The sequence below is a fragment of the Oryzias latipes genome, chromosome 3, assembly GCF_002234675.1.
Source record: "Oryzias latipes chromosome 3, ASM223467v1".
NCBI lineage: Eukaryota > Metazoa > Chordata > Actinopteri > Beloniformes > Adrianichthyidae > Oryzias > Oryzias latipes.
The window spans coordinates 8,143,367-8,167,806 of record NC_019861.2 but is presented as its reverse complement, the minus strand read 5'-3'; the positions used below and the strand labels follow the sequence as shown (position 1 = coordinate 8,167,806).

General features: G+C 38.3%; 2 protein-coding genes across 4 annotated transcripts in view; one reads left to right on the top strand and one right to left on the bottom strand.

The window, feature by feature from the left end:
• Positions 1-1,157: 1,157 nt before the first annotated feature.
• Positions 1,158-4,817, top strand: LOC101160541 (mucin-4). 2 transcript variants are annotated; one of them, XM_020711898.2, is made up of 5 exons: positions 1,158-1,299; positions 2,248-3,257; positions 3,432-3,702; positions 3,790-3,868; positions 3,987-4,815. In XM_020711898.2, exons 1-5 carry the CDS (start codon positions 1,221-1,223, stop codon positions 4,159-4,161), a joined length of 1,614 nt encoding a protein of 537 aa, XP_020567557.2. In that variant the 5' UTR covers positions 1,158-1,220; the 3' UTR covers positions 4,162-4,815. The 2 variants fall into 2 exon arrangements, with proteins under 2 accessions (XP_020567557.2, XP_020567553.2); XM_020711894.2 differs by having other exon boundaries at positions 1,160-1,299; positions 2,248-3,702; positions 3,987-4,817.
• The window catches only part of LOC101160301 (excitatory amino acid transporter 2-like), a 28,736-nt gene continuing 8,818 nt past the window's right edge, over positions 4,523-24,440 (bottom strand). The window contains exons 1-11 of one of the 2 annotated variants that reach the window (XM_023952404.1): positions 17,430-17,683; positions 15,910-16,049; positions 14,647-14,799; positions 12,940-13,190; positions 12,744-12,852; positions 11,998-12,124; positions 11,675-11,908; positions 11,111-11,305; positions 10,400-10,534; positions 9,393-9,603; positions 4,523-8,457 (exon numbers count right to left, since the gene is read on the bottom strand). In XM_023952404.1, the coding sequence (XP_023808172.1) occupies positions 8,386-8,457; positions 9,393-9,603; positions 10,400-10,534; positions 11,111-11,305; positions 11,675-11,908; positions 11,998-12,124; positions 12,744-12,852; positions 12,940-13,190; positions 14,647-14,799; positions 15,910-16,039 (1,617 nt within the window). In that variant the 5' untranslated portion in view covers positions 16,040-16,049; positions 17,430-17,683 and the 3' untranslated portion in view covers positions 4,523-8,385. Of the gene's footprint in view, positions 8,458-9,392; positions 9,604-10,399; positions 10,535-11,110; positions 11,306-11,674; positions 11,909-11,997; positions 12,125-12,743; positions 12,853-12,939; positions 13,191-14,646; positions 14,800-15,909; positions 16,050-17,429; positions 17,684-24,440 lie in introns of those variants that run through there. The other variant, XM_023952414.1, reaches the window with a different exon arrangement.

Here is a 24,440-nt window from a genome sequence, read left to right as displayed (position 1 = left end):
AAGGTGCTATTTTGAAAAAAGTGATCTGACCAGGCTTGCAGAAGCAGAAGGGGGGAGTGAAGGGTATAAAGCTGCTCAGTCCGTGAAGGGAGGTAAAAAAAAAGGCAAATGGGGGCGGACGGGATTGCGTCTGAGGCTTAACAACACTGTTTGCGACGGTAGTTGTTGTGGAAGTTTCCCTATTTTCAAGGTGTAAGCAAATAAACAAAACAATTTCAAATTGTATTGACATAATTTTAAGACCACTCCCTTAAGTAGTTATTAATCTTCTTATGAAAAATTAAGAAGTCACACATTTTTTAGGTGCTCATTATGATTTCTATTAAGAATAGTTTCTCACATTGCATTTATAGAACTGCTGGACTAAATGAGCACACTACGAGGGAACAGTTGTTGCCACATTGTTGCTGTGAGAATCTTTATTATACAGAATCACATCATTGTCTAGCCGGTAAACACTAACAATTAAATTTAGCAATGTTTGCGTGTGTCCTGGTCATCAGCAGTCTTGTATTTATTCAGTACAACCGTGTAAAATTCCACGCTCAGCACTGAGAGCGCTGTGCTGTCGGTGTTGGGTGTGGAACAAGCATGGACAAGAACACACCCACACATTTGCTGAGTAACACTGAGACGTCTTCAATCTGCCAAATAACCTGAAGCCACAGTTCTGCAGTGACGCATGCACTTCCACAGATAGGGAATCAAAATGAGTCACGGTGTCTGTTTCTAATGTCCCTCCAAAACCGCACTTTTTGTGTGTTTAAACCTGAACTTTTTCCAACCCATTCTTCTGTTATCTACGAATAATATATATTCCGGGGAAATTTTTATTCAGGTATGCAAAGTGGATTTATTGTTTCTAACAATGACAGCCCTGCTTAAACCAACAATCTACTTTTAAAGTCAATATATCTTTATTGGTTTGAAAAAACGTTTTCTGTTTTTCTCTTTTTTGCTGAAATTACAGTTTAATCTGTTGCCGTTTGAAATGGAAATATATGGTTGGGCTTTTACAGCCTGTGGCTGCGGAAGTAGGACAGGAAAAAAACCATGAGAAATACTGAGGAGGAGGGTGCAACAACAGGTGTGTCTGAGTTTATCCTACCTTTGTCTTTTCATGACCAGTACCTGCTGATGTATAAAAGGGAGAGGTGTAATGCATCTGATTCAGATTTCAGCTCACCGGTGAGAATTTTACATCAGTTGAAGGCTCCAGAATGGAAATGATGAAGAGGCAGCTTCTTTTGTTTTTTTTTATTGGACTTCTTGCAGCTGTCCACTCCTCACCTGTAGGCGGTAAGTAACATTTAAAATATTTTTCACAGTCAAAAATTGTAGAAATGCATCACAGGTTCAATGGATGAATGAACCAGATTTTTCTATAATAAATTAATTGCTTTGTTAAACCTTAAAAAAAAAGAAAACAACACCACATAATCCCTATATGTCACTAAACTCTACTTGACAAAACAACATTTTCATACAAATCACACTTTTTCAGCTGTTTCTATTGCAACCTTTGCGTTATATGAGTCAGCAATTCCCTTGCAAGAGCCTAAGATACTTTTTATGCTTCTCTTAGGCTCATATTTCCTTGCTGGCATGCATGTCCAACACACACACAGAGCTCTTTGTGAAATTTAGTGACCAGCTCCAAAAGCCCCATTATTAGTGTTTGTCTTGAATACTGTGAAACCAAAGAACACCAAACAGTTGTTCCACAAGTTTATGACTTCACAGGGGAACACCAGATCCCAATATAATTGAGTGGAAATCCAGACTGGAGATGCATGCTATGTACTAAAAAGCTATTATAGTACGTTGGTGTAACATAATCTGATTCAGCTTCTTTTGCAAGGCTCAAATATTTACTTTTCAGAGATTAAAAAGGGAAAAAGAAAGTCTAAAATTGTACGAATACCAGACTGGCAAAATGAATGGAGGCTCTGTGAAACGTTTTCCCTCTGACATGTTAGGTGTGTCACATAATGAAATTCATGCTTTGAGGCCTGTCTTTCATGTTAATCTCCAATTAGTTTCCCAAGTTAACTTTACTGCCTTTCACCACACCTTATGAAAGCAGACCACAAAACAAGTCAAAACATGAGTATGTGGCAAACAAGTAAGCTTTGTGTGGTATTGTTATTATAAACTTAAGGAGCTTAGTAACTTTCCTTCCTGTGTATGTCAGAGTCATAGTGTAAATACTTGAAGGGGTGTAATGTTTTTTTTCTTCTTCTCTAGCTGTCAGTCATATTGCAAAACCAGAGAAGAATATGTTGAATGAAGCCAAGACGGAAGGATTCCTTGTCAATGAGCAGACTGGCCCTTCAAAAACCAACACAACTTCTCAAGCGCCTCAATTGTCGGATGCCATCCGAGAGGGCAGTGGTGAAACCCAATCCTCTGAGCAGTCAGAAGGTAGTGGACAAAATCCCATTGGAACTTCAGCAGTCACCACACAGGATACGTTACACACAACTGAATCAGATGAAGTGCCTGAAACCCCTGGAACCCCTCAAACAACACAACGGCCACATCTGGAGTCGATGACTGAGGCGAGTGGTGAAATCACACCTTCTGAGCGGTTAGAAGGTAGTGAACAAAATCCCATTGGAACTTCGGCTGTCACCACACAGGAAACGTTACACACAAATGAATCAGACGAAGCGCCTGAAACCCCTGGAACCCCTCAAACAACACAACGGCCACATCTGGAGTCGATGACTGAGGCGAGTGGTGAAATCACACCTTCTGAGCAGTTAGAAGGTAGTGAACAAAATCCCATTGGAACTTCGGCTGTCACCACACAGGAAACGTTACACACAAATGAATCAGATGAAGTGCCTGAAACCCCTGGAACCCCTCAAACAACACAACGGCCACATCTGGAGTCGATGACTGAGGCGAGTGGTGAAATCACACCTTCTGAGCGGTTAGAAGGTAGTGAACAAAATCCCATTGGAACTTCGGCTGTCACCACACAGGAAACGTTACACACAAATGAATCAGACGAAGCGCCTGAAACCCCTGGAACCCCTCAAACAACACAACGGCCACATCTGGAGTCGATGACTGAGGCGAGTGGTGAAATCACACCTTCTGAGCAGTTAGAAGGTAGTGAACAAAATCCCATTGGAACTTCGGCTGTCACCACACAGGAAACGTTACACACAAATGAATCAGACGAAGCGCCTGAAACCCCTGGAACCCCTCAAACAACACAACGGCCACATCTGGAGTCGATGACTGAGGCGAGTGGTGAAATCACACCTTCTGAGCAGTTAGAAGGTAGTGAACAAAATCCCATTGGAACTTCGGCTGTCACCACACAGGAAACGTTACACACAAATGAATCAGACGAAGCGCCTGAAACCCCTGGAACCCCTCAAACAACACAACGGCCACATCTGGAGTCGATGACTGAGGCGAGTGGTGAAAGCACACCCTCCTTACCGTTTGATGGCATCTCTGAAACCAGAGCTGTGAGCATCACTAGTGTCCTTCCAGAAGATTCCCCCTCAGATTCATCCACCATCCAAACCACTCACTCTAGGTTGACTGATCAACCAGAGCTAAAATTTGACAAAAGTGTTATCTTAAAGGGAGAACTTCCTCCTCAGAAAGCTATCACAGACGACAGACATTTAGATAGTTCCGAAAGCAAAACTACTTCAAAAACAACACACTCTAGGGCTGGTAAGCAAAAATAAAAACAAGAACATTTGTATGATGGAATTCTACTTTTAAAAACTCTATGTAACTTTTATCTCTAAATGTGTTCAGACTGGCTCATCATCCTTGGAATAGCTGTTGGTATTGTTGCATTGCTAGGGCTATGTGTTGCTGTGGCTACAAGAGACAAGTAAGACCTAATAGTTCCAATATTGTTGAAATATTGAAATATAGCTGAAATATTGTTTCTAAAAAAGCTTACGTAAATCCCTGATTTATATGCTTTTGTTTTGTTTCTTGTTATGCAGGTGGAATAAAGATTCATCATCAGGTTCAGTGGAAAAGTCAAACCTCCTGAACCAGGAGAGGGAGCAAGAGATGCAGACTTTCCTGCACAAAAACAAGCCAAAAGAAAACGGACAGATCGGAGAATACACAGTCATACCGCTGAATGATATTCCAGAGAAATACTTTTCAAACTGAGATGCAGAAAAACTGGACAATGGACTCATCAGACAAACACAAGGCTGTGATTGAAGTTATTGAACTATAATGCAGAAAGAGACCCTTTTACTCTCCGTTTTGGTGGAATCTCAGATTTCTGTGTCTTGTCTAAAAGAAAACTTTGACTTGGTCTCTTTCTTGCTGCGATACAAAAAAAACCTCTTGCCCAAAACAATACTGTTTTATTCTCTCCCTCCAATTGTGCAGTTATATTTATTTCCACTTCACGTTTTCAATGACTTGCAGATGAGAAAATTCAGCCAAACAATACTGCACAGGATTTTAATTTAAATTCAGTTTTTTTTTTGTCTAATTATTTTATGTAAATATTTTTGTCTGATTTTTTTTTGTCTTTTTCACATCCAAAACAGTATGGTTTGTTCGTACTGGAGAAGTGTATTAGTGTTTTAGCTTAATGTTATTGTGATATCTAACTTTATGAAAGATCTCTATGTTGGGTGGCCCAGACAATTACTTGGCTTCATCATGGCTCTGACTGCTTAGCATCTAACTTAACACTTGACACCAAATCAACATTTCATGTGTTGTATAATGCACCTATCAAATTTTCACATTTTTCTCTCCATTCACTCATTTTGCTTGAAATAAATACAAGGGCAGCTCATCAATAGACATTTATTTGTTTTGGTTGTTTTTTTTAATTTAAAATTTACATACAAGTATTAAAACATCCAGTGTACACAATCTGTGTAAACATTTTCTGGACAAATAGCTTAATGCTTGTTGTAGTGTACTAAATATATACAGTTCTACTTTCATACAGTCAGTCAAAGTCAGTACATTTCTTTATCTCAACAAGTTTCCGCATAACGAAACGTTTTTTTTTTTTTTCTGATTTGTGCATAGAATCAAACAGATAAAAAATAAACAACATTTTTTTTTATTCTAGAACTTCACTTGTGCACCTAATAAGACCAGTTGACGACATTTTCTAAGCTAGAATAATTACTGGAAACAAGTGCAACTGAAGGGGCAGTAGTTTAAGATGGACAAAACATTTCATTTGAATGCGGTGATGTGGCAGAGACAAAATCTAGCCGGTATTCTCACAATCTATGGACACTCACCATATGTAGCTGCCAAAGCCATCATGCTCACACACCAACAACAAACAGAGCCTTAAAACATTTCATTTCCCAGTTTGTTTTTTGAAAATTAGTTCTCTTCATCAGAAGGGGAACCATTGACATTTCGTCAAGGATGATGTCAACATTTTGAAGTGATGACACATTAATAACTATACAAACAATCACTATACAAACTTTCAGCATAGTAAAAATAATGATTATGACAAAAACGTAAAGTCTATACATCTGATTTGTACAATTCATCTATTGAGAATATATACACAAAGTGCAAACAGGCACTTTAAATATGAATATGTAAGCTATTGCTTATTTGAAATAGAAACATACGGTTCAGCCTTCATCTAGATAAAAGTAGTTGCTCCACCGTGAAACTCTGAGAAAATGCATAAACAACATCTGCTGACCTTGTCACATTCATGAGTGCTGGAGGCAGAAATTGATTGTAGAGATGCTAAACAGATGCAATTGTTTAAAAGTTACGCTGTTACAAGTTTTGCCGTTTTGCTTGTGTAAAACACAGTAAACTCCCTGTCAGTTTCAAATATGTATTCACAAGAGCATACAAATAAACATTTTGGTTCTAAGTTGGTTTCATAATTAAGAACGACATTTGTTCGAGGGGGAAAAACGACGTTTGTGACAAATTGAGCTAGTGCGCAGAACCATTGGAATAGAAAATGGAAAACGTCTTTAATCAAAAGCTTGTTCAAGCACTTGCAGTGAATTCTCAAGTAATTAGTGTTTGATAAATATTTGCCTTTGTTTTTGACATGAAGACATTTTGGAGATTGATGTTTGTTTGAACCCAAAATCGTCAATGAAAGAAAGTCAGAACAGGTCAACAGACCATTCTGACTTTCAATTCTATACAACTACACCAGGCATATAACTCGCATTCAAAAACACGCTGAACATCTTTTGAATGGGTGTAACGTGGTGTTCACACTGGACAAGCAGGGAGAAGCTACTTTTTCTTTTTCTACTGTCTACAAGCGCATGCCGTGCACCTACAGTCGGGATAAGCTTTGTGCGAAATGTCGAAGCGGTGCAAATCTCCCAAATCTTTCATAGCTCTATTCTGATAAATGCAACATGTGGTGTCACACCAAATCTGAGTCCCTGATAAGTCAACGTTTGACCTGGTTTACCTTGCAAAATGCTTTTGATGGCCACGCTTTTTGTACACAAAGACCGAAGATGGTTTTAAAATGTACATAGCTATACAGGAATAAAAGAATTTTGAATGCAGAACCCTGAAACCTGTTTTTATGCATGTTTACAAAGTATTTTCATTGGAACGTACCAAGGGCGGTGTGACCGAACGTAGCTGCATATGGAGATGGCTAGCGAATAACAAAACAGCATAACGGAGGGGTTTTTAAAAAAAATTTGTACTGTAGAAAATTAAAACCTTGCTGGCCTCAGCTACAAGTTTTATTTATTTATTATTATGGTTGGAAGGGCTTTATGAAGAAAATTCAAAACAAGACTTTTGCTGTGGGGTGTTTGTCAAAAGATTTTCTGCTGCCTCCCAATGTTTTTTTATAACTGTCATAGAGCAGTGAGCACTCTTTTTTGACTTATTGACATATTTTGATTTGTATTGACTTTCCAAAAATGCACAAATAAAAGAAAAACAAAACATGTCTCTTTAAAAAAAAAATTTTGTTCTAAAAGAACTGTTGGTAGGTAACCCAATACTTCAGTTTTTAAACTTTTTTTTGACAAACCATTAATGAAAGAGCTGCTTTTTTGTTGCTTTTTAAACTAGGTTATTTCTACCAAAAAATTCAGTGTTGTATGCTCTTTTTGAAACTTCTAAACTGACTCAGGGTTCAACTTTATTTTACACAACTGTGTCTGTATAAAGTAAATCTGTCCAGCTTCTTCACTTTCTCTAAAGAGGACGTCCCAGCCATCCTCCTACCAAAGTGTAGCAATGTTAAAGAAATCTGGAAATCTTCGTTTCCCAAGCTAGAATTTTATCTTAAAGAATCCTAATGAAATGACAAAAAAAGTTTGTTGCACTCAAAACAGTGACTGCACTCTGCAGGTGACATCTTCAAGGCAAAGTAGTCGAATATCAAATAAATAAACACTTTGAAATAAAACAGAACAAAGCACGAGCCTGCAAAGTTTCAGAGGAAATCCTCTCGTTTTCTCTCGTTGATTGACAGTTTTCTTTTCCTCTCAGGAGGACAGATAGTATCCAGGAAACAGGCAAGCCAACTTTCCATTCTTTACTCATAAACATCTTGCATAGAAAAATGTAGATAAATAAATATTTGAGTAAATACAGCAGCTGGAAGGGCACCTTTAATGCACCCCATGGGGAGATTTACTCTGTACAACACATGCTGTACTGTTTCTTGCCTTATTTAGAGGCCACTCCCCCTCTTACCTAAGTCTTAGGCTTTGCTTCTTGGGTTTAAGCATGTGTGTGACAGTGTAATCCCATAAGTCAAAGAGTAAAAGATCATACAGTGCTTAACAGTCCTGCACTTGTCTGTATTACCACCAGTTACTTTGTATACATTCAATTTGCAATTGACTCTCTTTGGACCATTTTGTTTATTTCTGTAGAGAAAAGAACATTTTCGCAACAACCAGTCACAATTGGAGCCTGTCAGACCTTTGCTATTTTTTTACTTTTGAGTCTTTGATTCTCTTTAAAAAGCAAGGCCATCTTTTCCACGTTATCCAGACTCTGCCACTAAAGTTCCAGAGAAAGCGCTTGAACACGAAGAAAGGTGTTGCCGATTGGGATAAGACAGAGTACACACAAGCCACAAATAAGGCCCTGTCTGTAGATCAGTTCAATTCAGGACAGATGTGTGTTGTCAGAGCAGATGAAAGAGCTAACACAAGGTGCTACTTTGAGATTGTGACCAGCTGCCACCCGGATGGGTAAATGCCTTCAGTCCCACTGGTCAACCGTTGAATCTGAATGGCCAATCAGCCATGTCGACGTTTCTTGTTTAATTCTGTTCCTGTTTTTTTTTCTTTCTATGATTACTTTTTTCTTTAAGTCGTGTCCTCAGAATGAGAGAGCTGATGAAATTCAGGATAAGGTAGAGCAGCAACTGAATCTGCTTTACCCAAATTTCCATGGTTCCTCTTCAACAAGAGAGAACTCTCGAGTGTTCCCATTTTTGCCCATGGTGACCTGTAAGCAATTATTAAGAAGAACTGACTATTTGGGCCAAGGCACTGTGATTTATAAACCATTGCTGGTTGGGAGCAGAGAAGCCATTGAAATGATACAATCAGGCCATTGTCTTTGGTACTGAGTTTGAACCATGAAAGAAAATGGGTACACATGTAGAATCATACACTGATTCGCATCATTAAACTGTTACTGACAGCCCACAAGAATATGAGTAAAAATCTCCAAAGTTGGCCATGTATTTTATGGATTCTCTCCCCAACCAAATTACAATAATCAACATTAAACAGGCAATTCAGATAGCTAAAAGTTTGAATAGAAAACTACAGGAAAGGATCTGAGACAAGCATTCCTTAAATGTGATATATTGAGATCACACATGGTGAATCAGCAGTCTTTATGTATACCACTAGCAACAAAACGTCTTTGGAAATATGACCAATGTTGGAAAATTGTAATTTGGTCAGGGCTGCCATAAATACATGTCCAAAATAGTTCAACAAAAGAAAAACTCAGGATAGACCACAAGTTTTACAAGTCAAAAATTGCCAAGAATAACACAAATAAAACAATTTGACTTTTATGAAACAATTTTGACAGCTACTTTAACCAAAAATATGTCTTTGTTTACAAAGTATGAAACAAATCAAAAGAACACACTTTACTTTTTGTTGAGGCAGGTATCACAAAAACTGCTTCTTCATTTGATGTAAAAGTGAATGAATAAAGTATGGAGTTTTATTAAATTCTTCCACCATTTTTTTTAGAAAATACGTTCATCAATGAAAACATGCAATTTTTTTCACTTGGGAATGACACAAATACACCAATCACATACAAAAGACACACAAAGACAAAAAGGAAAAAAACAAACACAGACCGAGGATGAGGGTTCTCTACATGCAAGTCTCTATGTCCGTTAATGTAAAATGTACCTTGCAGTCGTCTATCAAGATTGAGTTGTGGTGAGCATAAACGTTCTGGTTGCTGTTGTTTTCAAAGAACGATTGTGTCTTTGCCATCTCAAAGTCATCCATCCTGACCTGCTGGGCGTCAAACATGTCAAGCTCGTCCTTGGAAAGGTGGTACACAATACCTGCACCATAGGAGTCCCCAACCACATTGACAGAGGTACGAAAGCGATCACTGCATGTTCAAACACAAAAGAAGAAAAAAACATGAGATAATATTTGTCCAAAAGGGAATAAAAGATTCTCATAATGGTTTTAGCTGCTCCAAATTTAGAGCTCTCCAAACAGTTTTTGATTTTTACAATGAAAGGCAGTATAAGGAAAATTCAAAACAAGACTTTTGCTGTGGGGTTAAACAGATGCTGATCACAATGAACCAACATTTACAAAGTACGGTAGATGCATGTGCCGATGTTAATACAAGCCTAATTTGATCTATTTCCCCACTACACAAACAGATGATATTGATATCCAACCATAAAGGAATTCAAGGTTTATATATCATTATATTGTGATTTGACTGTAACAGATTACTGTAATCGCTGTTTTTCTTGCTAAAAAGAAAAAAACCTTGGTGTTGTGTTACTTTATTTTTACCTTTCACATTCGATTATAGACTCTGGTGTGGAAATGAATGCAACTTAACTGAACAAGTATGACAGTGTCTGTTCGATTTACACCAAGATGTCTAAATTGTTGACTCTCAGACTAAATTTATTAAGGAAGTACTAAAAAAATCTCTGATTTTACTTGCATTTTTAACTCTTTCCTTTGATTTATGCTGCCAAGAGTTTGAAAATCATCAAGAGAAAAAAGCTTGAAAAAGATTGGTTGACATTTTGAAGCCAACAGGTCTTTATACTCCTTTCCCTCAGACACATTAAACCATAAACTGACAGACAGGAAGGCCACTGGACCATATTGAAATAAATTAGTCATGGCAGGACATGCCAGTGTAACATGTAACTCACAGAAGCCAGTCGACAGCCACCAGAAGGCTGATGTCCTGAGTGGGCAGACCCACTGCTGTGAGGATCAGTAGCATCGTCACAAGTCCAGCACTGGGGATACTGGCTGCTCCAACACTGGCCAACGTGGCTGTCATACTGAAAAGAAACATGCACACACGGATCTCACACTGTGCTATGTCACGATACAATGACACGTTAAAAGCTACCGTTAAACTTTCTTCCACATAATAAGGCGTATTGTCAGTGAATCGTCTATTTTCAAAATAATGTCATTTAGAATGTGCTCTGAACTATAAAGCGGGAGACAAGTTTGTCAGTCAGACTTTATTAACTGCGTTAACAGGAAATCTAGAACTTTTTTGTAACAAGCTACGAGCTATCTACATTAAAAATGTAACTGCTTTAGCGCAATCACGATACCTGCAACTCCCTACCTTGTTTGCAACACGTAAAAACACAATCTGACACTGCACCGCTACACAATAGCCGCATTCACAATAGCCCCCAACCGAACATTTTTACAGAGCACAGTGTAGCTTCCAAAGTCCAGTATTAATCCATATATAAGGTGGTCTGGATGATAAGGCACAAAGTGATTTATCCCAAAAAAAAATTTGGCTTGTAAGTGCGCTTAATAGTGAGGGAAATAAGGTAAAATAAACTGTTTTTGAACTTTTCCAAGTGTCCTCGGACTCCTTTCCACATTCTCACCTGACTGTAATGATCTGGCCCCAGTCTAGATCAATTCCGTTCATCTGAGCGATAAAGATGGCAGCCACAGCCTCGTAGAGGGCCGTGCCGTCCATGTTGATGGTGGCACCTACTGGTAGGACAAAGCGAGTGACTCGCTTGTCGATGCCCAAGTTCTCCTCTAGGCATCTGAATGTGACTGGTAACGTTCCAGCACTGTGGTAAAAAAACAAAAACAAAATAAAAACAGAATGAATGGCTTTAAGGTGACAGTCAGTAAAACGACGTAAAGATTCCACTAACAATTCTTGACGTCATTTCAGAGCGTTAAATTAGTTCCTATTTTCATAGTTTTAATGGGTCACACTTGAATAGAAGTTATCATGGATTTGGTTATCAATTTTTTCTTAGTCTCTACTGGATGGGAATCATCTCCCTTTTTAACATTGCTTTAGAATATTTGTAGCCTCAAGAAATCCCATTTAAAAAAAAAAAACTAATTTAAAATAAAAGAATAAATCACTATGAAAGAAGGCTAATAATCTCAGGAAACACAACAAAAAAAAAAGCAGAACCTTCCCATACCTGGACGCTGTTCCAAGTGCTGTGACCCAGGCCTGGAATATCCCCATAAAGAACGTGAATGGATTTTTTTTCACTATAACAAAATAGATCAATGGAAGAAAAATGCCTCCATGGATGATGAGACCCACGATCACAGTGACCATGTACATCCCCAGCTGCCTTGCAACCACCTCCAAGTCAGCAATGGAGATGATTTTTCCACAGATGAGGCAGGCGATACCAAAAGGAGAATACCTGAAGATAGATCTTATCAGGATCTTGTGACATAACATGCTGTGATGATTGCAAAACAGAAATGGTAAAAAAAAAAAAACTGCACTCACCACATAATTGCACCTACAAGCTTCATGACAATCTCATTGAGCACATTGAAAAACTCCAGCATGAGCTTTGCTTTTTCTCCCATCTTGCCCATAATGACTCCAAATGCAACAAAGAATCCGATCAAACCTAAATGACAAATAAACACAATAAAGCTAATTAATATCAATAAAGTAACGCTTACTTTCCAAACTATTCTATGCATCATTCATTTTTAAATAAGGAATAATGGCCGATGAAGTGTGCATTATTAGAAATTAACGGACGCCGTGGGAGCCTGAACCAGCCGGCGCGAAGCGGAGGAACTTCTTTTTTAAGTGTGCTTTATCACTGTGGATTATGACTTTTTAATCCACACCCAGCAACCAATCAGAATTGAGTATTCACCCGGACCTTGGTATGATAAGAGATATCAAAATGTGAACAAAGCACTGTACATTAAAAGATTCACATGATAAAAAATATTAAAAACAGTTTAGTAAATCCGTAAATATAAAGATTGAAGGTAAAAATATAAACCACAAAAAACATATGAATTATGAATATTATAAATAAATGCATGATCCAGGAAATCAGCATACAATTTGAAACATTATTTTGGTGTTTTTATCACAACTTTACAACATGTGATGATGACAGAAAAAACAAGGCCCTTAACCTTTGAGTACAGGCATTTTCGCATCATGTAAAATATCTTTTTTTTTTTCTGGAGACCTTTAGTTGGTGTGTTTTGATGCATGCGACATACCCAGGACATTCATGCCGCTCTTGAACTGAAGTGACCTCTTAATTGTGAACTGTGGAGGAGCTCTGGTCCTGTTTGTGGGGACCTGTACTTTGGTGATTACTGTCTGAATCTGAAAAACAAAACACAAAAAAACAAGAGTTTGGGCCGCTGTACTCATAACACATCGCTGTTCCTGTAAAGTTCATGAGTATCTTACCTGCTGGAAGCAAGCCTGCACCAGATTCTCTGGAAAAAGATTTCGGATGAGATCAAAGAAGGCGTCCACACTGGACACCTCGTCATTCTTCTTTCCAAGTCCAAGATTAGCCCTCAGTTTTGGGTTCCCTGGGTGGATGAGCAGCACTAATATCACTCCTAGGACAGCTGCAATCACTGTTGTGCTCATGTAGTACACCATGGCCCTGGTGCCCAAACGGCCACTGGATTTCGCATCCAAGCCTGCAAGTCCTGTTGGCCAAATAAGTGGAAAAGTCAGTGAATAGAGACCAAAAGAAGCTGGTAATAAAACAAATAAATATAACATTAGAATAATTGAAGCTGTACACCCAGCAGCAAGTCTGGGTACATCTTTAAGGCTTTTACATCCTCCGAGGTAGACACATTCTCAGAAAAAACGTTTTCTTTTTTACACTTAAGTTTTTTTTTAGATTAAGGTGACAATAGCTGTGTTTCCATTACCCATATGCACATAACATTATTGAAATTCTAGAAATTTAGTGTAGAACATTTGCAATTACACTATTTTCGTTCAATCCCAATCATCCGAGTAAACACAAACCAGCTCACGCGATAAGTCATTCAAAAACATGAATGTGAGCAATACTTTGATTTACAGCAGATAAATTCAAATTTCTGCCACAGCACTAGCGCTCATTATCATCTATCTAAGGAGACGACCGCGTCTTATTCAGGCCATGGAGCGGTGATGATTTAACAGAGGAGCAGTGGATCCAACAATGCTGCATGAGACGCTCAGCTTCTGATGATGTGGGATGCTGTGGGACCCCAGTGGAGTGCCAAAGGCAGCCAGTTCCTACCCAGAAGCGCTTTGCCATCTGGCCGTTGGTCACACGACTCATTACATTCTAAAAGTGTTTCTATTGCAGTTTTGCAAAATATGACAACTTTGATACGCCTCAAAAGCCACCTCCTACAAGCACAAAAACATTTTTTTGCATTGTTTTTCATAATTGTTGTGTTTCTATTGGGCCATTTTATTTTCTGCAATTTCAATTTGCGCAATTTCATAGTCAATGGAAACATAGCCTATGTAATGACTTCCAAATATGTCCTTTGAAAATAGATATGGATGTACATTTCTGGTTTTGGTCACCGAATTATGTGACCAAGTGGATTACTAGCCATACTATACACTAAAAATTCCATAAAATAACCCAAGTTTGGTTGTTTTTTACCCAACTCCAATCTTAAAAGAGATCAACAATATATTGCGTTATTTTAACTCTGTAAAAAAAAAAACCCTCATAAATCAAAGCATAAATGCATAAATTAAGATGAAACCCCTATAACCTAAAAACTAGCATTGATATAAAAACAAACCCAAAAAAGTATATCCTAACATGAATAATCCAAGAGATTAAAGAAATAATCCAAGTGTTTTAAGAGTGTATAAGCATTCTGACTTTATGTAATACACAAGAGAAATGCTGTTCATTTGCAAAAGCTAATACTTTTATTTACTTTTTTGCTCAAAAAAACTAAGTGCAGCCTTAGCTTAGGAGGTAAAATTGTAGAATCGTAATTATTTATCAGAAAAAACGCAAATACCTCTAATTTCTGTTGAGGTGTCCTTAAAAAATGCAATTTTCATATACTTCCTTTAGGGCAGTTGTTTGCTAATTCACTAGAACATTACAGGCAGCATGTACTGTATCTCACCCACCTGTGACCAGACTGGAAACAACAAGAGGTAAAATAAGCATCTTCAGCATCCTCATTAGAATCTCCCCAGGGAAGGCAATGATCATTATAACATCCGGAGGGAGAGGCGATATGTGCCGTAGAAGCATTCCCGCAATGGAGCCCAGGAACACGCCTGTCAGACAGAGAAAGCTGGTCTTAACCACAACGGCCCGTGAAGCACCCCCCCTGAGATAAACCATAGGAATACTTCTGAGAATGCACAGCTGTCTGAAAACAGGATGCAGCATTTCTCTCAAGATGCAGCTTCTAAACCTGGCATATAGGACGTTGCCATACTACGTTCCTTACTCATAATGAAACAGCCAGAAGTTTGCTGGTTTTAGCTGTAAAGGGCATTCATTAGAATTTTTGACTACATTTATTGATGCATCTTGTACAAAAAATAATTTTTACAAAACAATTTTAATGAATATTGAACTTGCTGCTTAGTTGATCCCATTCCAAGTAAAGTTTTCATTTTTAATTTAAAAAACAAAAACAGGCTGAAGACATTTTTATTGAATCTCGTACTTTAACGGTGTGAGAAGAAGCCTCCAGTGTGACCTTTGACCCGCTGAGTGAGTTGCTCAGCATTCATTCTGCACCCAAAGAACAATGGGAAACATTTGCTTCACAGCTCATTTTCCTGACAGGTTAAGATGCTAAAAAAATTGTCAATTTTTTTTGGCACAGCATGTTGCATTGTTATACTCCAAATTTTATTTACTAGAAAGGACACTTTTAGTGTAATTGGGTGCAAAACTTTAAGATTTTTCTGTGTGCTTTTTTCTTTCACAAACAAGTTTACGATGACATGGTTTACTTCATAGAAAATCTGACAAAAAAACCTTATGGAGGCTAGTTTGTAATGGTGTTTTTAGCAATGTTTGATTTTTTGTTTTGTTTCATTTTTTGTCAGAGTTAAATGGGTACAAAGGAGTATGCTTAAATAAGCTACAGCTTTTGCCAATCGTGTTTTTTGTTCTTACATTCTGTCAAATGGAGACTTTTTGAAATAACTGAATGACTATTGTAATCAGCGAGTGGTTCTTATTTGATCTGTTGTTGTTGTGAAAGGTTTTACCTACATCAAAATCAAAAACTTTTGATTTCTTTAAGCCTTTAAACTCTGGATCCAGCTTAATTCTTTGTACCTTCTTCAGATCATGTTCATATGTCAGTCTGGTGTTGACATGAAACATGTATCCAACAGCCCTGAGTACCTGGATGTAACAAAACCTACCGAGGATGGTGAGAGTTAGAACCATGTTCTTCATTATCTTGTCGCAGAAACCGGCACATGGATTCTCAGGACTGTCCACGGACGGCTCAAGGTGGTTCTCACCCATCCTGACCTCCACTTGTTTATGCATTTTATTGGCACTGCAAGAAAAAAAAAAACACCTGTCTATTTGAATGACTTTGATGACCCTTTTCAATGCAGAAAAAGACTACTACAAACATGCACTAAATGATAAAATCTCATGAATTAACATGATAATAAGTGAGTAGAGGTCACAAAAATGTAATTTGGAGCTGTTTTTCCATGGGAGAAACATGTCCATGACTTGGTGAGAGGTTACGGCAGAGCATTGGTTTTGTTGTACTTAATGCATGTTGCCTGTTGAGGGATTTGTAGATGTTTTCTTTTGTACTCTATTAAGCAGTAGATTGTGGGTGTTCCTAAATGCAATACCACAGCGATTATATACCAAAGGAGTTTTCACAACCTCAATCAGGTGTTAAAGAGTCTGTGAATGGACTACAAAATGTCCTCAACCATCACATCTGACCACACAGTTCCTCGTGTTTGGCCTCGGAAGCAACAATTGTCTCTGGTATGTTGTGGTTTGACTTAAACCCTCTCTGACTGAAGATTAACTCTTCCCTGAGTGGCCTTTAAATCCCCTACAGATCTGTGGACCTCAGACGCACGCAGTTATATAACATCCAGCACCTGCGGTCATTGGAGTCATTTGGGATAACCTTGAGTTTGATGGGTCAAAAACACTTTGTGGCAAAAGAAAATCCCTATCACTTTTATTATTTTTAGTCAAGGATGATCAAAAAATGCATTTTGAAGATAACTGTCATTAGAGAGGGAAATGCATCCCTTACATTTGATACAGGCGAGTATGACAAAACTCAATCATCAGGTGTTTGTGATGATTGAGTATATCAGTTACTTTTGTGCAAGAAAGGAAAAGAGGAAGCATGAGGTGACTTGCCAAGTCAATCAAGCCTGTCTGATGCACTGTGCTTTGGCATTAATGAGGCTTAGGCTATTTAAAGAGGCTAAAATTAGTCTTTACAGCGCATAAGTGACTGAGTTGCATAACAGGAAAGGGCATTTATCAAAGTCAAGGTGCCTGAGAGTGTTTGACTTTCAAAGCTGCAGGTGACTGCAGAGCAATAAATGCAAAAATGAAAGAGCAAAAAGTTCACAACAAAGAAAAGTTTGGGAACAAGCATAGCAACTAGCATGGTGAAAAACTACACAGGATCTGTTCTGCTGAGATTTTGGGATGTCAGACTCATCTGTCAGCAGAACAGCTTGAATTCCAGGTCTATGTTTGGAAGATGATGATGAAAAAATGGCTCGCTAAAGTATATCACAACATGACTTCCGTAGACATACAACCACTTGACAGAAGTGCATCTCTGACATATGGAAGGACAAACATCAGCTCATCTTGCATCAGCAATGCAAGAAGCTCCAAAAGTTCCTTCCCTTCTCACATCCACACTGCAAAACATGCTTACCTTCTGCGTATTGAAGACTACAATTGTGGACGATCCTACACAGCCAAAGGTGCAACGAAGGAAATTAACCAGATCATGGTGCATGCAGCAATAAATCCATTCAGTAAGATGCTCTTCTTTTTTTAAGAAAGTAAAGATGTGAGCATCACTCACTCCTGACCATTAGATGTATATCCACAAGAACGGATGAACGTCGATTCAGCTGCACCAAGGTGTGTTGAGGTAAACTGACTTTCGTGCAGGTCTGACAGCACACAGCCAAGAACGAAGAAGGGTGGAGTCAATCTGCCGAGATTAGCAGCAAAGTGAAAATCCTTGTTGGCATCATTTTGCCTCTTTGTTTCAGTGCTTTTTTCTCCCCTTTGATGACAATAAAGTCTTAAAATGCTGAATCTACAGCTACTACTTTTAATAATAAATAATAACAGCAACAAAATGCAAGCAACACCCCTTCACATTTTTACTGAAACAAGCTCAACATTTTGTGATAAAAACAGTGACTTAAAGAAAACACCAAAAACAATTTGAACCAACAACTTAGATATAAAAAAAGGACATTTCTTGCAGAAGTTGTCGTCTTTTTAGCATTTTCATCAAGAATATTTTACATCAGTCTGGTGAGCGTTTTCTTTTCCCCTTTCTTTTTTTTCTTTTCTTGCAGCAACTAAATACCCTGGGTTATTACTGTAGACCACTCTAATGCATATGCAACCGCCAGTTCTAGAATTCATTTCAGAGAAGTTGCTAAGCATGAAAAAATTGTGGACATTTAGATTTCATTGTCGACTGGATGACTTAGTTGGCTGCCTGTTGGGCTGGAGCAAGGGAAACTAGGGTTCGTTTTCCGGGGGAGGGGGGCCATGAGCTTCATCAAGTGTGGGTCCTTGGGAAAGACCCTTCATCCTACTGCCTAACAATGCATCCACGAAGGGGGGGTCCAAGTCTGGGTCCCCCTGTGCTGGTCTCAGCCCAAATAAAATATAGAGCTGTGTCAGGAAGGCCATTGGGCGTAAAAATCTCTGCCAAACCACCTGTGTGATTCAGTGGGAGCTGTTCGCTGTTGGGTATGCCAAAAGTGGAACAACATTTACATTTGATTTTCATTCAATGTCCTAAGAGCAATGTACTGTAAATAAAACAAAAGCAGCGGGGCAATCCCAACAGCATGCTAACCCTTTAATTCTGTTATTATCCTCACAGCTATTTATAATATTCATGAATAGATAATATGTTTGAAGGTAATCAAACAAAAGTAAGTTATATAATTAATTTTTTTTGTAGTATCTTCTTGAATGAGAGTTAAACAGGAGATTTAAATTCAGCAGTTTTACCCACGTTGTCCTGCATGAGGAGAATGCCAGTAAAACCAAATCAAGAACCTTGTGTTTCTTCCACCCCACCATCTGTACTAAGTGGTTTCTGCACAGGATATGCGACCAGAAGGTCGTCTGTTTGAACCTTGGTTATTCTACCCCCTATTGCTTACTTTAACCCTTCTGCTATCTTAGATGACCCCACCCTTACATTAACGTGTTCTCCCTACCATGAAAAGGTGGATAAAGGTGGAAAGATTTCATGTAATCCATGGACACCAGTGAAGATCACAAATCATTGAAGAAAAAAGGTTCAGAGCACTGTCTAGTGGGTCTAGATGACCCCATTCCCAACGTTAAAGTGCCTAGGATAGCACAAGGGTTGAAAGGGGATTGGATGCAAAACATTGCACGGATTTCTTTATTCAAAGTCCTCTGGTAACTCTTGCATCCAAAATGTTAACAAATCAAGAAAAATCTGTGATGCTACGTTCACAACCAGGCATGTAATGTGCGTTAACGAACGCTCCAAACGGACATATGTGTTCACACTGGACTGTCACTACCTGATACTAGCGCATGTACCTGATATATGAGGAGGCGTGGTTTGAAATATCAAAGAAGTGTAAATGCTGTAAATCTTCCTCCAGACTTTTTTTTCTACATGAAAGACTTGCTTTTATAGAATTCCAGCCGGACAAAAAACACAATTATTCATTTCCCTTGATGAGGGTCTTCAGGTAAAATGTCTTATTAATGTAATTTTAGACAGAAGTGTTTAAAATTATAAAACACGTCAATTTCACAGTTCATTGGTTTAGAACAATGTTTGCTGTACGCACTAGGTTTAGATTTTTATAGCAATAGTCCTCATAGAAACTCATTTTCTGGAATGTGCTGAAAAAAAGGCATGATTACTTTTTTAGTTTTGCCGTTTTTATCCATCAATTGGAGAGTAATGAAAGCTTTATTCTGAGGTTTCAGCCCCTTAATATGAGACACGGCACTCATATATCCTGTGAAGAAACCACTAAGTACATTGTAGAGATAATTTGGCTGGATGTAAACATGACTGCATGCTTCTTCACTCTGACTAAAAAAAGCCTCGATGCTTGTTGCTCCTTTTGTTCTCTCTCACTCTAAATCATTGAAGAGCAGCATAGCATTTTGTGGCAGGAGAGGCAGAAATCAGGCCTTTGATGTGTGGAGTTTTGGCATCAACATATCTGTTGAGTCCACCTGTGAACTAGAGGTGAATATAAATATTAATGTGGAATAGTATAGTCATCCCTGTTTGTGCAATACCCACTTTGATATGTGGGAACCTAATATCAATATTTTGAAGTGAGTGAAATCAGTTTGATAGCTCCCGGCATTAATGCTTATGACAAATTAAAGACATTTTCAAATCCTGACAAACGTTGCCTTACAAGCCAATAAACAGTATTAAGCTACATATTAATCCTAAGGGTGGCATTAAATTGCTTCCTCCCACTCCTTTTCAAGCAAATAATTCAACTCTTTTTTTGTCAAACATCCCCTTTCATGGCTTCAGTGTATCATTTAATGTACTTTTAAGTACAAAAATGTCTACTTATGATTAAGAGTAACTAATTCTAATGGGACAATTTTTTTTGTTTCTTTTTAAAAAACATTTCAATCAAGTCAAAATAAATAATTCTAAATTTGAAAATCTAGATATAAATTTTTTATTTGTCTTTTTTAAAATATTTTTTGTTTGGATTGCTTGAAACAAACCAATTCCAATCCAATATATGGCTGTCATTTAATCATCACATGTGGATATTTGTGCAGATCACATTTTTTATTTTTGCAGCAAATGTCTGAGATATTTTAGGTTGTGTTTAAGGAAAAAAAGTACAATAAAGTCTTCAAGGAGAGTAATTGTGAATTGCTGTTTTGTCTTCAATTAAATATGATGGTTTTCATGTTGATCTGATGTAAAACATAACTCCTATCTGATAAAACACTTATTTATTGAAATGCAAAAAAAAAAGCATGAATATTAAACTGGATTCAAATGCTGTAAGTCCAAAGGACTTGCCAAACAAAGCTGTAGTTTCAGATTCCAGCTCAAAAAGCACGAGCAAGTGAGGGAGAGCCAAGCTAAGAGCACATGGCCAAACATTTGTCCATCCTCAGGTTGCCCAACCTCACCCCCATCCCCACACATACACACACACACACACACACACACCCACACACACACTTCAACAAGTGCACCTCATGCTGCAACACCTGACAACACTTGGCCACGCTTAGACAGCAGGTGTCTATAATTACCTAATCTGCCCTGAGCCATCCTAATTCGAGAACACACATTCACCAAGATGGATCAGACAAACTCTGAGAACAAGTCTGCAGCTGTAAAGGCTTTCTTGGAATCGTCCAACAAAGGTCTCATCGTTCTCAAACTCCAGGTTTTCATAATAATACCTAAAATTACATTTTTTTTTTTAAATACTATGTTGAGGAGCTATTGTCTGTCCATGTATGCATATGTGCAAATGATAAATTTGTTGAAACAAAAAGGCATTTTTGTAGGTTCAGGAGGAGAATCCCAAACTATGAGTTTTATAAACCGAACCTAAGTAAAACTTCACCATCTGCAAATAAATAGGAAGTGTGAATAAAAGCTATTTGCTGCTGCTTAACCTCTTGATTCTCTTTGGGCAGTTTGCTTGTCTGGAGAATGTTAGCACCATGCCAAGAAGAAATTATATCTACAATGATCTTAATGGAAAATTTTTAGCTGCAAGCCAGTCTGGTACTCTCTAAATGAGAATATGCATTTTAAATTGCGTTAGTAGAGACGGTTGAAAACTATAGAATATTCACGTAGAAAGTTAGCAACCTTTTAGGCTTTGGATATTACAGTATGTTTACTACATGTACATGATCAAAAAAACTTTTAAGTTACAGACACACTGGGCATTTAAATCATTCAAGAATCCGCTAAATGCGGGTTCTTGAATATGTGTTTAGCCCATGCTGTTCACGATGGATAAGCAGGAAAGGATTTATTGTTTTTTTTGTACTGTTTACTGGCACATCTGCCATCTACAGTTGGAAGAGGCTTGGTGCAAAACGCTGAAGTGGTGCAAAAATTGTGAATTTTGCTTCAGGCTTTTGCTTTCATGTATGAATTCCTGCCAGGCACAACCTGCAATTATTAATTTCTACGTCAGTCAGCCCACTGAGTGCCCACTTAAGCCAATATGGGAAAACACAGGTGGCGCCACCCACAGAAACTACGGACAAACCCATTCAGGGCCCACATTTTCTGCCCACTTTTAAACCATATGGGGCCCACTTGACCTTGCTGGCTGGGTGCGGTAATAATAAGCCACTGTTAGGACACAAAAAACTGTTCTAAGTCATAATGTATGACTTCTGATCAAGTCATACATTATGACAATCTATGACATCTGAGTTATAGATTATAAGGTGCTGCGTCAATGAATGGTCTATAAATAAACTGCACTGAACTATAAAGCGAAGTTAACATCCAAATATGATTTGCATGTCAGGGCGTCGAGTTTCAGTGTTAAGTCACTGTGAACACGGCGCGATTGGAGTCTCGGTTGAGGCGCAGCAGTCTGGCAGCAGCGCGATTTGAGCTGCCTGATTTGGGTGACGCTGTGTCCAGAGTTAAAGATTCTGAACTTTGGTGAGGTTGCTGTGTTGCATCAACCAATCAGGGACGTGTTCAGTGACTCTATCAGCGGGTGGAGTCCAAATTCAGTTTGGAGGATCGATCCGAGCGTCCTTTTCCTGAACTTCTTTTCATCCATCCATTTTCCTAACCTGCTATATCCCTTGGGGCTACTGGGTTGCTGGAGCCTGTCTCGGTTACTGTTGGGCGAACTTCATGCTAATTTTCTTATTTGCATTAGACAATAATAAATAAAAAAAATATTTGCATTTTTTATTTTTTCCCCCTTTTGGACTAATGTTAGACAGCAAGTCGTCACACTGGGTCACGGAGAGACAGAAACACAGCAGCGGCTGTCATTTAGAAGCAGCTACCGCAGCAGGAGTCAAGCTCATTTTACCGGGAGAGAGTCTGAATGATTTCACAAATGCAGATATGGAGACATGATTACCATTTTCAGAATAAATAAATCTGATCCCTCAACATCATCCATGTCTTCCATGCATTGTAATTGAGATAAACGCAGACACCACTCCATGTAGTGATCAGGCTAAAAACATCTGGCAGTAGCTCCTCCCACAGACGTCTGGGACGTCAATCTTATAAGCACAATTCTGGACATGCGTTGAGCAGCGAATTCGCCAAGAAAGAAAAGCGTCTGATGCAAATTTGACACGGGAACCGTGTTTGATTTGAACGTAGCTTAGAGACATAAAGAAACAGAAAACATGTTTCCATTGACTATGAAATTGAGCAAATTGGGTTTGCAATAACAAATTGACTTGCTGGAAACACGTCTTTTTTGAAAAAACTCGCATTTATTGGAAAATAAGTTTTCGTGCTTGGAGGGGGTGTTTTTGAGGCATATAAAAATGGACATATTTTGCTAAATTGAAATGGAAACGTTTTTTTTCTAAATTCAATTAATAACTTGACCAACAACTCTCTACAGGTAGCAAGTTTGCATCTAATTTTTTTACTGTTGACTGCTGGGAAGTCAACGGTATACAACCTGGACAGGTCACCAGCTTGTCGCAGGGCCCATGAGTCTGGAGCTACGTCGGGGAGCCCCATGGCGACTGGCTGGAAGGGAGAAAGTGAGCCACAGGAAGGGTAGGCGGCCTACTCAGGCCGCCAGCCAGCCAGCATAGCTTGACAGAGCGCTGTGTACCTCCCAAAATTGCTTCAACATCAATAAAAACAACCAGAATTAAGTCATACAGGCTATGAAGCACTCCGGATTATAAGGCACAATGTTATTTTCAGAACAAAGTTGAGGCTTTTAGGTGAGCCTTATAATGCTAAAAAATAAGCAGTATCCCTTGCATAGTGGTAAAGAAATGATTATATGGGCTTATTTTGCAGTTTCACAGCAATCATACATTTCTTAGTTCATCAAGTTGAAACGAGAAGCCGGGAAACAAGAATAGCATTCTAAGCACAATTAAAACAGTGCCTAAAAAATAAAAGTAACCATAAAATAAAGTATACATCTTTTGTAGACCTCTACAGAAAATAAAGTAAAGTATTTCTGAAGAAAATGATGAACCTGTGACCATTTTTTTTCTTTTCTCATTAATGCTTCTCCTAATTTGTGCTGTTTCAACCAAAGATATTCGTTGAACTTAAAAGTTTGTTCAAAATAATAGTAAATGCAGAACAATTTTACACCTTCGTTTAGTTTAACTGGCAGACCAAACCTCTGGAAATGCAGCTCTAATGGCTGTAAGTTCGGCATTATGAAGTAAAAAATGAAACAGAAAAGAAAAACAAATGAATAAATAAAGGGCTGCCCAGCTAGTCTACTGAACATCACATGTTTATAAATGCTCATGCTTTTTGAATTCACTATATAGACAGTGTATTTTTTTACACTTTTAATGCGTGTTGCTAACATCAATCATTCTTTTTGATTCACCTCTGCTCTTTGCCTTCTGGGAAGTCTTCTTGCATTAACACTGTAGATCAAGGGGTGTCAGACTCCAGATCGGGGGGGCTGGCATCCTGCTGGTTTTTCACATA

Coding starts and splice junctions, on each gene's coding strand:
- LOC101160541 (XM_020711894.2), top strand. CDS start 1,221: ATGGAAATGATGAAGAGGCAGCTTCTTTTGTTTTTTTTTATTGGACTT. Junction 1,300..2,247: donor CCACTCCTCACCTGTAGGCG/GTAAGTAACATT, acceptor CTTCTTCTCTAG/CTGTCAGTCATATTGCAAAA. Junction 3,703..3,789: donor AACAACACACTCTAGGGCTG/GTAAGCAAAAAT, acceptor AAATGTGTTCAG/ACTGGCTCATCATCCTTGGA.